General features: G+C 34.7%; 1 protein-coding gene across 1 annotated transcript; it reads left to right on the top strand.

The window, feature by feature from the left end:
• The first annotated feature begins 1972 nt into the window (after positions 1-1972).
• LOC103968887 (uncharacterized) lies at positions 1973-14871 on the top strand. The gene is made up of 4 exons (XM_018821481.2): positions 1973-2342; positions 13276-13434; positions 13541-13649; positions 14105-14871. The coding sequence occupies exons 1-4, from the start codon at positions 2004-2006 to the stop codon at positions 14299-14301; spliced, it is 804 nt and encodes a 267-aa protein (XP_018677026.2). The 5' UTR covers positions 1973-2003; the 3' UTR covers positions 14302-14871.
• The last annotated feature ends 645 nt before the right edge of the window (positions 14872-15516 follow it).

Genomic DNA, 15516 nt, shown 5'->3' with positions numbered 1-15516 from the left:
TTTTAGAAAAATTATGGGTTGTCATTGAACAACACATTAAGGGAAAAGAATGTTGATATTAATGTGTTGATATTTTAAGAAATATTAGGGACAGTTTAGAAAATAAACTAAGTATCAATTAAGGTTTTAAAGTAGTGGGATTACAAAAAAAAATAATTAAAAGGTTCTAATTTTAGATTGAATAAGAATGACTGTATGATTGTGTGCCTCCATTATTTCCTCTTATAAATCAAACATAACATATTAGTCAAAACAAATCCAATATTCTTTATCATTTTCCCTACAATGGCTCTTCACGTCTCGACTCGATGCAATTCTCCACTGTCGAAGGTAACCATGACGAAGAACAACAGAAACCTTCATTTGGATCAAGCAAGAGATGATCAAGCAGGTCGCAGAGCACATCGCCGTCGTCACTCGGTAGAGTTAAGAGGGGTTGGAGAGTGCGAGATTGGCAGCTCGGATTGCCGAACGTGGCGGCGGCCGGTATCCAGCTGGATGGAGACCGATCGCGGGAACATGGTGGCCAGCTCGGAGAAGTTGAGGCACGCCAACTGGGCTTGATCGCCAGTACCACCACATCGTGAGCTCGAGCGACTATCTTTTGGCGGGGGGGGGGGAGAGGTTCTGGAACGTCCTGAGACAGGCCCTCGTCTTCTTCCTTGACTCGCGGATCTCCGATGCCCATTTACCCCATGCACGTACTCAACCCCTCGTTCTCGATTATGCAGGGTGTTTACCGTCCTTGCTCCGCTTGTTGGCCTCGCCACCGCTACCAAAACGTTGTGCGTTAGGGAGCTTTTTCGCACAATGTTGTCATTGCTTGTTTGTTCCATTGTGCTAACGTAAACTTTCTGAATATTACTTCATGAATAAAAGTAGGATAAACAGGAAATAAAAGATGAATTTTGTAAGAGATCAAAGAGAAGTACAAGATCTTGGTACAGTAGATCCTTGAGGGAAAGGATCGATGTTATAGGGGTATTGACCGCACCGCCTCCAACTCTCCCCTTGTGGCCTTACCGGAGAACTTGGAACAGCAAGAACCATACACACTCCATCAATGAAGAGATCATGAAGTTTAGGAATCTTGGACAGTCAAACAAACAGATCCGGTTTCCAACACTTCATTTCATGTCAAGTTACATTTCTTTTTCTTTGTTTTTCTTCTCGTATTACACTCGAAGGTATTGTTAGCATACAAAGAATGCAATCTAGAACAATCTCTATTTGGTGTACACGTCTTTGATTAGATGCCACTGTACTGTACTGTAAGTTACGAGTACCTTCTCGCGTTGATTTTACGTGGATGATCTTATGTGGTGTGGTCGATATTGTTACTGCGTTCATGTTTAGTTTCCGTCAATTTTGATGTCTCTTTTTGAAATTTATGAGATATGTCCGAGTTAAAATTAATTAAACTTATCTTTCGAGAGGTTTTACATATTTATCCGATGTGTCCGCTGGGAGAGAAAAAAAAAAACGAAGTCTGGTGTCCAATCCCTAAAAGGAAACTGTAAAGCTATTCAATCAAATCGAACCGGTCTAAATTTTGGCTTGTCGTGTTAAACCAATTGAACCGAATGAGCGGTTATTTTCCTCTTTATCTTTCTTCCATATAAAAGGAAAAAAAAAATATTTTTAAGAACATTTGGAAAGGCTAGCAATCAAAGAAAATGACGTAATTTTATCGGTCTCCTCCCCGTTTGCATATTCTGTATCTTTTCACTGTCTCCTATTTCCACATTATAAGTGTTAAAATGAAGTAGCAAAATCCAGTGGGTGTCGACGATAGAACTCGACAAACCGAATGGATCCGATCGAGGACGGTTCGATTCGATATTAAATGTCGATTCGGTTGGCTTCGAACGGTCCAAGGAGACCCGATCGGTCATTTTGGTCAACGGTCAGGGCCGAACCGGGTCCACTGCGCCCCCCGGAAGAAGACGCTCCTCTCTCCTCGATAAACAAGGCTTTCATTTCTCGGAACAAAGAACAAAGCAATGGGAGGAGGAGAAGAAGGAGAAGGGAGCGTTCAGAACGTGTTGGTAATGAGGCACGGGGACCGGATCGACCACCTGGAGCCGCTGTGGGTGGCGCACGCTAGCCGGCCGTGGGACCCGCCGCTCGCCGAGGGGGGGCTGATCCGGGCGTGGACAACCGGGAAGCGGCTGCGCGGCGTCGGCTTCCCCATCCATCGCGTCCTCGTCTCCCCCTTCCTCCGATGCCTTGAGACCGCCACCGAGGTCATCCGCGCCCTCTGCTGCGTCGTCGGCGACGACACCCGCCTCCTCGCCATGGGGACCAGCCAGGACGCCGTGCTCGATCCCTCTCGCGTCAAGGTTCGCCATCAAGTCATTTCCTTCTATCCCTTCCTTGGGTTGGTTTCTCATAGAGTAGAGAGGAGCCCTAGAAGTTTACGCGATTTAACTGGATTATAACAGTCCATATTTATCGAGTTAAAAACCTTTATGCTTAGATGTTGGAGGGTTCTTTTAATATTTTGGGACGATTAAAAATACTTGCGTCAATTATCCTTAGTTCTTATATGTCAACCAAATGAAGAATGCTCATTGCAAGATCACATTACTTGTTAAAAAAAATCACAATTACTGGTAAACATTAAAAACCATTATTTGTTCAGTAAGTCCCTATTTTTTTAGATCTCTCTTAAAAACAATTCGGTTTACATGCTGACCTTTTAGATACCTAAGTGAACTCATGTAACAATTTCTTTAGCAAATTGGCTGCCCTAAATTCCTTCTCAAAATCAATTATAGGTTATAATAAGTCATACAACATCAATGTCGTAAGTTTCAATTATTTAAGATCGGCTACATGAATCTTTTGTCATCATTGAGATCTGTAAAAAATTATATGTTTAGTTAAATTAAAAATATTTATATTTTTATTTATATTTTTTATTAAAGTTTTTCTATGTTTTTCTTTATCTTTTCTCATACCACTAACATTAATTATTTCACCTCTTCTGACTACTGCATCCAGGGGTCTCCAAGCACATATCTGGCTTAAACAATTTTCTCTCATCTTATCCTCTACTGAAGCGATACTTTGTTATTCACGAATAAAAATATTTTTTTTCTATCTTTCCTAATAACTCTACACACCTATCTTAACATTTTTATCTCGACAACGTAAACTTTTTGTATATGTTGTTTCTTTAAGTGTTCAATACTCAGACCCATAAAGTATTGTTGGTCTCATAGTTGTCTTATAAAATTTTTCTATTAATTTCAAAGTTATCCGATGATCACATAAGACTTTTGACACTCCTTACCATTTTAACCATCTTATTTTTACTTTATGAATAATATCTTCATCAATCTTTCCCCCTTGTTAAATAATTTATATAAGATACCTAAGGCTTTTACTTAAAATGACTTCTTGTCCAGCTTAATTATATTCTCCTGTCTATTTCTAGAATTACTAAAATTGTATTTTATATATTCAATTTTAGTGCTACTTAATCCACAACCTTTAGTTTCCAAGACTTGTCTCCATATCTTAAATTTATAATTAATTTTATTTAGGTTCTCATCAACTAAGATAATATTATTAGTAAATAACATACACTAGAGAGTTCTATCAAATGACTAGTAAATTCATCTATCATTAATATAAAAAAAAAGGGCTTAATACGAATCCATCATGTAATCTTATGCTAATAGAAAACTCACTAGATATTTTCTCTATAGTTCTAACACTAACAACTACATTATTATACATATCTTTAATAACATCAATATAATTAATGTATAAACCTTTCTTTTCTAAAACCTATCATAATAAATCTTTAGGAACCTTATCATAGATTTTCTATAAGTTAATAAAAACCATATGTAAATCTTTTCTTTTCTTCATATACTTTTTCATTAATTATCTTAATAAATAAATAATTTTTATGGTTGATCTTCCAAGCATAAAATTAAATTAATTTTCAAAGATATTTGTTTCAAGCCTTATCCTACCTTCGATAACTCTTTCCTAAAGTTTTATAGTATGGCTCATGATTTTAGTTCCTCTATAATTTGAATAATTTTGTATGTCACATTTATTTTTGTAAATTGGCACTAAAAAACTCCTCCATTCATCAGACATCATTTCGAATCTCATGATTTTGTTAACTGAGCTAGTTAACCAAACTACTCATTTATCCTTTAAACTTTTTTAGACCTTAATATGGATATCATCAGCCCCTACACTTTTAAGTTGTTTTTATCTTTTTTAATGCGTCTTTTACTTCATTAGCTCTAATTTTACAAACAAATATATGATTATTAAATCTACCATTATTTTTTATCATTAAATCTAAGTCCTATGGAATATTTATTAAATAATTTATAAAAATATTTTTTTCATCTTTCCTTAGTCTCGTTATTATTAACAAGTATTCTTTGATCTTTGTCTTGACAGCTTTAGCAATTTGATATATATCTTTTTCATTATCTTTAGTACCTAATTTATTATAAAAATTATTATAAGCTTGATATCTTTATCATATTAGCTGCATTTTTAGCTTCTTTTTTAGATTCTTTATATCTTTTAAATTTTCTTATTTTTTTAATTTTTATAATTCTTTATATCTTTTAGATTATAATTGTTAGGACCATACTAGCACTAAAAGAGGGAGTGAATTAGTGCTTTCGTAAAATTACAATTTTGAAAATTTCGAATGATGAAACAGTATCGAAAATGCATTTAAACTTAGAGAACAAGTGAGGTAGTAGACAATTAAGTTAATAAGTAATGGCAATGAAAAGCATGAAGGAAATGCATACTGAATTTATAGTGGTTCGGTCGTCACGACCTACGTCCACTCCCGATTCCTCTTTCGTCGAGGCCATCGGCATTCACTAACAATATTCTTTCAATGAGCGAAGATCAACTACTCTCTTTACAACTATTTCTCCTTTTCATAAGTTTAGGAGAGAACCATTACAAGTTTCACACCTCTCTTAGAATGAATTCAAAATTTTAAAGAGGAGAGAGACACTTAACACTTTTCAAGACCTTACAACTCAAAATCATAAACATTTTTATTCACTTTTCTTGCTTTCTCAAGCAAGAATGAGTGGGGTATTTATAGGCCCCAAATGACTTCAAAAATGAAACAAAAAAAATCTCATACCCGAGATTTCGGGGTCCTAGCGGTATTACCGCCAGTGTTGGGCAATACCACCGCTTGCAGCATTAACTACTGGCAGTACCACCGCCCAGTCTAGGCGGTACTACTGCTTGACAACATGGGAGACTGTGTACTGACGGTACTATCCCCAATCTAGGCGATACCACCGCCGGGTCTTTCGGAAAACATACACTTCGTATGTTCTAGCTTATAGGCGGTTCCATCGCTTGGTCTGGCGGTGCCACCGCCTGACCTAACTGTGGGTCATTGAATGAGCCTCCTAATGGGGCCAAATCAGCCCTGATTCAAGCCCAATGGGCCTCCTAATTTGGCACCGCCAGACCTAACTGTGGGTCATTGAATGAGCCTCCTAATGGGGCCAAATCAGCCCTGATTCAAGCCCAATGGGCCTCCTAATTTACTTAGCATGGTTACACCCAAAACTAACTCAAATTAGGCCTAAACTATGACGATCAAGGCATAAACGACTACAAGACAAGAATTTTATATTGTCTGGCATGTCATTGGTTCATCCGAACTTCGTCCGAACTTTCGGTGCATCGTCCAAACCTTCGGTGTATTGCCCAATCCATCGGCATGTTGAATCTCGCAACATTCAATCTTGGTGCAATGTCAGATTCTTCCGGCCCAATGCCCGATCTTTGATTCCGGCCCAACGTCTAATTCTTCTGCTTCAATCGTTTTGTCTTTTCATGATCGAAGTTAGTCTTGCATCACTTTTCTCAAAACATTGATTATATCACAAACTTACCAATTGGTTTTATCATCCAAATCTGGAATTCAATAATCTCCCTCTTTTTTATGATGACAACTAATTGATTACGGAGTTTTGACTAAACTCCCCCTATCTATATGCCATATCGACATAAACTTGAATTCAGAAAAATGATAACCTTTTAATCAAAGTCGAAACAATTTTAATCATGAATCATAGTGATCATATGCAATACGTGCATATCATTGCATACATCATAAGTTAAAGTATTGCATGCATCATGCATAAAGCATAAAATCATTATCACTTTGGGCATAACATGCATGATACCAAAACATTTAAAATTTTAAATCATTCATCATTACTTCTCCCCCTTTATTATCAACAAAAAGGAGAAAAGTGCAATTAGTAATTTTTTGAAACATGCAAGCCAGTAAGTTAGCAAGTTTTTAAGATGTCCAAACTAGCACTTTTGCCTCTATTAAGATGTGCAAGCTAGCACTTTTTGCCTCTCTTGAGATGTGTAAGCTAGCACTTTTAATTCTCTTAAGATGTACAAGCTAGCACTTTTTGTTTCTCTTGAGATGGGCATGCTAGCAATTCTCTTTCTCCTCCTTGTCAGTATAAAAAAAAGAAAGGAGAAGGGAAGGATTCAATAGTGCATATATTTCAATCATTAAAAAAAAAAAATAAAAGATTAAGTCATGAATACAATGAGTCATTTTTGACAAATCTCTTCGTTTGTAAATAGCAAGAAGAATGAATGATAGGAAACGATCTTGATTCAAAAAGAAAACTCAAGTCATGAAAATTGATAAATCAAGATAATGATTCGAAAAATATATAAGAAGAATTCATGCATTTGGAAAATTTAACATGCCTAATTCTCTTATAATAAAATCGAATTGTTCCTCATTCAATGGTTTCATAAAAATATCTACTAATTGATGTTTTGTGTCAATAAAATCTAAAGATATATCATGATTATTTACATGATCTCTAATAAAATGATGTCTAATATCAATGTGTTTAGTTCTAGAGTGTTGAATAAGATTCTTTGTTAAACATATTGTATTAGTATTATCACATTTCATAGGAATGTTTTTCAAGTAAAATTCATAGTCTTATAAAGTGTTTTTCATCTATATTTAGCCTTGGTTGTAGATAATGCAATAGAATTTTGTTTCTTAGAAGACCAAAAAACAAGAGCATGACTTAAGAGTTGACATGTTCCATATGTGATTTTTTTATCTATTATACATCCAGCAAAATCAGCATCAACATAGGCAATTAATTCAAGATTTTTAGATTTTGGATACCATAATCCTAGATTAGGAGTTCCTTTTAAGTATCTAAATATCCTTTTAATTGCTTTGTAATGAGATTGTTTAGGATTAGATTGAAATCTAGCATAAAGTCCAACACTAAACATAATATCAGGTCTAGTTGCTGTGAGGTATAGTAAACTACCTATCATACCTCTATAAGTCTTTTGATCAAAACATTCTCCTTCATTGTCTATATTTAATTTTGTAGAGATGCTCGTGTGTTAATAGTCTTAGCACTATCTATATGAAATCGTTTTAATAGATCTAAAGCATACTTAGTTTAACTAACAAAAGTTCCATCACTTAGTTGTTTAATTTGCAATCCTAAGAAAAATATCAATTCACCCATTAAACTCATTTCGAATTCTTAACTCATACTTTTGGCAAAAGATTCACACAAAGACTCATATATGGAATAAAAAATAATATCATCAACATAAATTTGAACAATAAAAAATATTTTAAAATATTTAATAAATAATGTGGTATCGACCTTGCCTTTCAAAAAGCCATTCTTAGAAAAAGAACATTCTCAGATTCAGGTGGTTGTTCAACATAAACTTTTTTAGAAATAAAGTCATTAAGAAAAACACTTTTAATATCCATTTGAAATAACTTAAAATTAAGTCTTGCCACCGGAGCGAAGGTTTCTTCATAGTCAATACTTTCTTCTTGGTTGAAACCTTTGGCCACTAATCTTGTCTTATTTTGAACCACGATACCAAGTTCATTCCTAAATATCCATTTAGTGCCAATTACAAGATGGTCACTAGGTCTAGGAACAAGGATCCACACCTTATTTCTCTTAAAATTGATTTAACTCTTCATGCATTATAAAAACCTATGAATCATCTTTTAGAGCATCGTCAATGCATTTAGGTTTAATTTGAGATAAAAGGACAGCATCAGCATAAAAAATTTTAAATGAAGAACGAGTTTGAACACTTTTTGATGTATCTCCAATGATTAACTCCTTAGGATGAGCATCTACATACTTCCATTCCTTGGGTAAAGATTCTTTGGAAGTAAATGCATCCAAGTTGCTTGGGAGAGGAGAATTTTTATTTAAATTCAAAATATCAAAATCAAAATCAAAATCAAAATCATCGTCAAGATCATTTTTCTTAAATTCGAAAAACTCATTAAAAACAACATGAATAGATTCCTCAATAACCAAGGTTCTTTTATTAAAGACACGATAAGCTTTAGAAATAGAGGAATATCCAAGAAAAATGTCTTCATCGTATTTTGTATCAAATTTTCCTAAGGTATCCTTTTCATTTAAAATAAAATATTTATAACCAAAAACTTTAACATAAGAAATGGGTTTTTTATTGTTCCATAATTCATAAGGAGTTTTAGATAGTAATGGTCTTACGAGAACTCTGTTCATGACATAGCATATTGTGTTAATGGCTTTGACCCAAAAATATTTGGGTAGGTTCATTTAGCATGATTCTTACCCTCTCTTGTAAACTCCTATTTTTTCTCTCAACAACTTTATTCTCTTGTGGATTTCTTGAAATAGAGAAATTGTGGTCATACCCATATAAATCATAAAAATCTTAAAAATCATGATTTTTAAATTTACCACCATGATCACTTCGAATAGTGGAAATCATAAAACCCTTTTCAGTTTGAACTAGTTTGTAAAACTTTAAAAAATATTTAAAGCAATCACTTTTATATGCCACGAAGTATGTCCAAGTATATCTACTATAATCATCAACAATTACAAAAGCATATTTACTACCTCCTAGACTCGTGATATCAATTGGTTCAAATAAATCTATATAGATTAATTGTAGTGGTCTAGAGGTACTTACTTTATTTTTAGACTTAAAGTTATTCTTTATTTGTTATTAGTTCGTATGCATCACAAATTTTATCTTTGACAAATTTAATTATAAATATATCTCTTATAAGTTCTTTAGTTGTAATTTGTGAAATTAGTTTCATACTTGCATGACCTAATCTTCTATGCCAAAGTCATGCATTATCGTTTAAAATCGAAAAATAAGTTTTATCATAAAAATCATCAAGATCAATAGTATACACATTATTAGTCCTTAAGACAATCATAGATCTATTTTTGTATGGTATCTCTATAATGTAAGCATTAGATTCAAATTTGATATTATAACCCTTATTACAAAATTGACTAATGCTTAGTAAGTTGCATTTTAAACTATCTACTAATAAAACATATTCAATCAAGAAGTTTGATTTGTTACCTATATTTCCTTTGCCAATAATTTTTTCTTTATTGTTGTCTCCGAAGGTGACATATCCTTCGTCTTAGGTAGTGAGCTTAGAGAAATATATTAGATCTTCAGTCATGTGCTTTGAGCATTCACTATCAAGATATCATCTATTGCTCTTAGCTTTTGATTGTAGACATATTTACAAGAAAGGGGGTTTGCTTTAGGTACCCATTTGACTTTGGGTCCCTCATGAAAAGATCTACCTATCTTAACTATTGGCATTAAGTTATTTATGGTTCCTTTAGGAATCCAAACTAATTTATGTAAGTTATATTTTTTAAATGAACATTTATAGGCATAATGACCATATCTACCATAAAAATTATATTTAATTTTGGGGGAAACATACAATGTGGGTCCTTTAACAAATATAGTTGGCTTTTGTTGAGTGTTATTACTCACAAAGTCGATTCCTTCTTTTCTATGTACATGACCTTTGTTAAAAAGGATTATGTTTAATGATTTGTTTTCAATTTTAAATTTTCTAAAGTTTGTTATAATATCACATTTTCCTTTTTGACTAAGTTTAACTCTTCACATTTAGTACAAGAGGTTAACATGCAATTATCATGCTCATTTTTCAATTTTTCAAGTTTACTAGAGAGAGAAGCATGATCCTTTTTTAGCAATTTATATTTTTTACCAACTAATTTAAAATCATCATATAAATCATAAAAATATTAAGTAATTCATCATAAGACAAATAGGTTTCGGTTGAGTCACATACCACATCATTGAGAGCCATTAAAACATAGTTTGCCACCTCATCTTCATTGGTTTGCTCCTCATCTTCTGATGCACTTGATTCGTCCCAAGTTGCCTTGAGTGCTTTCTTCTTCTTTTGTGCTAGCATTTTCTTCTTCAGTTATGGGTATTCACTTTTGAAGTGCCCCGACTTCTTGTATTCATAGAAGATTATTGTGTCTTTTTTTAGTTCGTTTTTATTCTTAATATCTTGTTTTACAAGATTTGTTTTGTTTCTTTTTATAAATTTTTAAATTTTCTTGTAAGGAGTGCCAAGTCATCATCATCACTTGAGCTTTTGCTTGAGTGGTTTTCTTTGATTCTAAGTGTCATATCCTTCATGTTTCTTGGAAGGTTGTTCTCATGTTCATCATAGGTCATTAATGACCCTATGAGTTCTTCAAGCGAAAAATAGTTCAAATCTTTTGCTTCTTGAATAGCAGTTACTTTTGGATCCCAATTTTTTAGAAGAGATTGTAAAATTTTATTAACAAGTTCAAGATTAGTTAAATTTTTACCAAGTGCTTTCAAACCATTAACAATATCCGTAAAACGAGTGTACATGTTACCAATTGTTTCACTTGGCTTTATTCGAAACAATTCATAATTATGCACCAAAAGGTTAATCTTAGACTCTTTAACTCTACTTGTGCCTTCATATGTAACTTCGAGTGTGAGCCAAATATCATGTGTAGTTTTGTATATAAAAACATGACTAAACTCATTTTTGTCTAAAGCACAAAATAAAGCATTCATAGCTTTAGCATTTAAGGAAAACGATTTTTTCTCTAGAACATTCCATTCATTCATTGGTCTAGAGGATTTTTGAAAACCACATTCGACAATATTCCATAAATTAAAGTCTATAGAAATCAGAAAAATCCTCATTCGTGTTTTTCAATATGTGTAGTCTGTCCCATTAAATATAGGAGGACGAGTGATAGAGTGACTCTTGATTGCTGGCAAAAGCCATTTGATCTCTCTTGGGTGTTAAACCAACCGAGAGAAACTTAGCTCTGATACCAATTGTTAAGACCATAACAACACTAAGAGGCGGAGTGAATTAATGCTTTCGTAAAGTTGCAATTTTGAAAATTTCGAATGATGAAACCATATCGGAAATGCGTATAAACTTAGAGAGCAAGTGAGAGTAGTAGATAATTAAATAAATAAGTACTGGCAATGAAAAGCATAAAGGAAATGCACATCAAATTTATAGTGGTTTGATTGTCGTGACCTACGTTCACTCCCGATTCCTCTTCCGTTGAGGCCATCGGCGTTCACTAACAATATTCTTTCAATGGGCGAAAACCAACTACCCTCTTTACAACTCTTTCTCCTTTTCACAAGTTTAGGAGAGAATTTTTACAAATCTCACACTTCTCTTAGAATGAGCTCAAAACTTTAAAGAGGAGGGGGACACTTAATACTTTTCGAGACTTACAACTCAGAATCATAAGCCGTTTTGTTCACTTTTCTTGCTTAAGCAAGAATGAGTGGGGTATTTATAAGCCCTAAATGACTTCGAAAATAGAGCCAAAAAGTCTTATCCTCGAGATTTCGAGGTCCTGGCGGTACTCGGTACTACCGCCAGTGCTAGGCGGTACCACCACCTGCAGCATTAACTACTAGCGGTACCACCGCCCAGTTTGACGGTACTACTGCTTGACAACATTGGAGACCGTGTACTGACAGTACTATCGCCAGTTTGGGCGGTACCACCACCGGGTCTTTCGGAAAACGTACATTTCGTATATTCCAGCTCATAGGTGGTTCCACCGGCACCGCCTGACCTAACTTTGGGTTACTAAATGGGCCTTCTAATGGGCCTAAATTAGCCTCGATTTAGGGCTAATGGGTCCCCTAATTAAGTTAGCATGGTTACACCCAAAACTAACTCAAATTCGACCTAAACTACGATGATCAAGATGTAAACGACTACAATACAAGAATTCTATGTTGTTCGGCATGTCATTGGTTTATCCGAACTTCTGGCACATCGTCCGAACCTTCGGCGAATTATCCGATCCATCGGCATGTTGACTCCCGCAACATCCGATCTTGGTGCAATGTTCGATTCTTCAGACCCGATCCCCAATCTCTGATTCCGGCCCAACATCTGATTCTTCTTCTTCAATCGTTTTGCCTTTCCATGATCGAAGTTAGTCTTGAATCACTTTTCTCAAAACGTTGATTAGATCACAAACTTATCAATTGATTTCATCATTAAAATTCGGGATTCAACAATAATAAGTTATTAGTTTTAAATTTTCAAAAAATAATTTTCCCTAATAACTGATTTAGGGTTTTTGTTGTGATATTCATGAGATAATTGGTCCAATATTTTGGGGTCCTCATCTTATCTTGTTAGAAAAAAATTAGGAATGCATTTGAAGTTCTTCAAATTTATTTGTTCCTCATCACCAAGTTATTTGTAAACTTTATTTGGTTTGCCCATGATTCAGTGGATGCTTGAGCCATCATTAAGAACATAGAAGCCTTTCAGAAAGGAGACCAGTCGAATGAACTTGCACAAAGAGAGCATTCATAAAGGTTGTTATAAATTCCACTTGCAGATAGGCATATTCTGTTTGTTATGATAGAACTTTCAGTCAGACTTATATCAATGTAACATCATGTACTATTGGGTAGGCATGACTTCAGATCTAAAGAAATCTGAATATGATTTGATGCAAATTCTAATGGTCTAATTTCTGCTTTAATCACAAAAGCAATATAGATGGTATGGAAAGAACAGCACATAAAGGGAAACATTGACAAAGAAACTAAATCGAGACAGAGAATAGAAGAGAAGATGAATAAATTGAAAAAAAATGGGGGGAAGTGGAAGATGTTTCAGCTCCGATTGCCCGAGATATTTCAGCCTGTCCAATTCCAACATCCTGATCTTTCTACATGAAAATCTGGTCTCATTTGATCCTATTGAGCAGAATATACGTCTCTTATGTCTGAAATCATATAAAATTTTACCTGCTGTAAGTTCTTGCCTTGTTCATTTTCTTGTTTTATCTTGAACTTTGATTGTCCATTCTGCAGGTCTCTATTGAGTTTGGATTATGTGAGATGCTAAACTCACAAGCAATACGTAGTAGTGTAGCTCCTAAAGATAATAAATGGTTTCCTCATATCTCGGAGCTTGAAGCTTTGTTGCCAGCTGGAACATTGGATCATTCTGCGGAGAGTATTTACAAAGAGGTTTATTCCTATACAATTTTAATTGCTCATCAGAAATATTTTGTTCATGCATTTGCCTATTGAATTTCCAGAAACTTATAGCTGCAAAATTTTGCCTTTTCTGCAGTTGCCACAATGGGAGGAATCTCTGCTTGAAGCAAGAAAGAGATATATAAGTGTTATTCAGGCTCTCAGTGACAAATATCCCAATGAAAACTTGCTGCTAGTCTCACATGGTTAGTGTGTTTTTCCCGAAAAAAAAATATAATATGCATATTCTTCTTCACTTGATTATAAACGCATTTTTATATCTGTTATACAATCCTTAAATATATAGTAACATAAATTATCCACATATCTTGAGTCTAGTCGGCAAATTTACTCCTGAAATTATTTTTTGTTGCCAATGCATGAATAAATTTGCTGTAGGGTATTTGCATTATTATGTGATGTGGCAGCATGTGGATGAAATGAAAGCTGCTTCCATCTTTCTGCAATTTCTTAGGTTTTGAAAACACCTATTTAATTGCCTTTGTTGCCTTGCTTCATGTTATCACTGTATAAAAGATAAATTGATTTTTGTTATGGTGTTTCTGGGCAGGCAGGTGGCACATAACCACAAATTCATGTCTATGCTATCTTCTAGATTTGGTTGTGTGAGCACTTATCCATCCTTCTTTCTCATGTGCAGGTGAGGCTATAGGTGCTACTGTTGCTTCATTTCTAGAGGACGCTATGGTTTTTGAGGTGGAATATTGTGCATGTTGCCATTTGCAAAGAAACATATTATCAAACTCTTCACAGGCCTTCAGCACTGAAAATTTCAGGGTGCTCACAGAGAGTGGCCAAACAGGTGTATCTTATAGTATAACTCCCGAGTTCTCTTGACGCAAGTCTGAAGCATATTGCAAGCTTTCAATCTAACTTTGGGTCTCATTTCAACAGTCCCCTTTTTTCCCCCAGATCATTATGGCTCCAGACCATATTGTTATTGTTGCCGCTATTACAACATTGGGGGTGCTTTTATTGCCAATCTTTTTATCGCGGTTGCAATTTTATCAATGTTTTTACATTTTTAAGGATATAGAGATGGATCTAGGAAAATTCTCTATATTTTGTTAGCTGGAATACATTGTTAAGCATAAAAATGGAACAAGTGTTTGCAAAATGAACTCGGGACCTCCTGACCACATTATGTAAACATCATTGGCGAGGATGATTTCACTCTCCATTTTGCTAGGAATCAAGATTGCTGCTTACGTCAAAGTATGAATTTCTATGTGGCAGCATTCAGAACTGACGGCAACATTTTGCTTGGAGACAAGATTTCATGTGCAAGTTTTTCTACTAGTCTGGTTTATGGTGACCGAAAAAAGTGTGTAGCCTAGAAATAACTGTTTTATGTTGAATTTGGTTACTGGATAACATATTTGGGTTACATAACTGTTTTATGTTGAATTTGGTTATGGTGATTCACTTGCAACCATTAGACGCCAAATCTGATTGTGGGTGGAGTGTTAATGGGCGTTGGTTAATCCGTAGAGGCGAATCATGTGAATTAGAGAATGCTTTAGTTTTTGCCCTTCCATCATATATTTCGACTGCACTCTGTTTTCAAAGACAGAATCCCAGAACAGTTAGATTAGGTCATCTTTCTAACTTTCATCTTCAATTGTTCCCTCTGGTTTAAACGCTTCCCAACAGATGATATTAGAGAATCCTTTAGTTTTTTGCCTTCCATCATATACTCCAACTGCACTCTGTTTTTAAACACAGAATCCCAGTACACTTGGATTAGGTCATCTTTCTAACTCTCGTCTTCAATGTTACCTCTGGTATAAATACTTTCTCAACCTATGATATGGATCCTTTGATTGACCAAAGAAGAGCCTTCATTACTTACAAGGCTCTCATAGACTACTTCATTCTACAGAAGTTAAAAGAGTAGCATCATGTCATAGAATTTAAAGTTCTAAATTTGAAGTGGCAATTCTCTCGTCCCAAATAGAGAATGATGCCCCAAGTGACACCACAAAAGATAAAAGAGGGGTGGGGTGGGGGTGGGGGGGGGGGGGATAATAAGGAAGATGAAAAGAAAAGGTA

The sequence above is a fragment of the Musa acuminata genome, chromosome BXJ3-2 (assembly GCF_036884655.1).
Source record: "Musa acuminata AAA Group cultivar baxijiao chromosome BXJ3-2, Cavendish_Baxijiao_AAA, whole genome shotgun sequence".
Classification (NCBI taxonomy): domain Eukaryota; kingdom Viridiplantae; phylum Streptophyta; class Magnoliopsida; order Zingiberales; family Musaceae; genus Musa; species Musa acuminata.
The sequence above is the reverse complement of the archived record's forward strand: the minus strand, read 5'-3'. Positions and strand labels throughout refer to the sequence as shown.

What these genes read in the sequence shown, in the direction of transcription:
- LOC103968887 (XM_018821481.2), top strand. Translation starts at nt 2,004, where the DNA reads ATGGGAGGAGGAGAAGAAGGAGAAGGGAGCGTTCAGAACGTGTTGGTA. An exon ending in TCGATCCCTCTCGCGTCAAG is followed by an intron (nt 2,343 to 13,275) that starts GTTCGCCATCAA and finishes TCCATTCTGCAG; the next exon opens with GTCTCTATTGAGTTTGGATT. An exon ending in CGGAGAGTATTTACAAAGAG is followed by an intron (nt 13,435 to 13,540) that starts GTTTATTCCTAT and finishes CCTTTTCTGCAG; the next exon opens with TTGCCACAATGGGAGGAATC.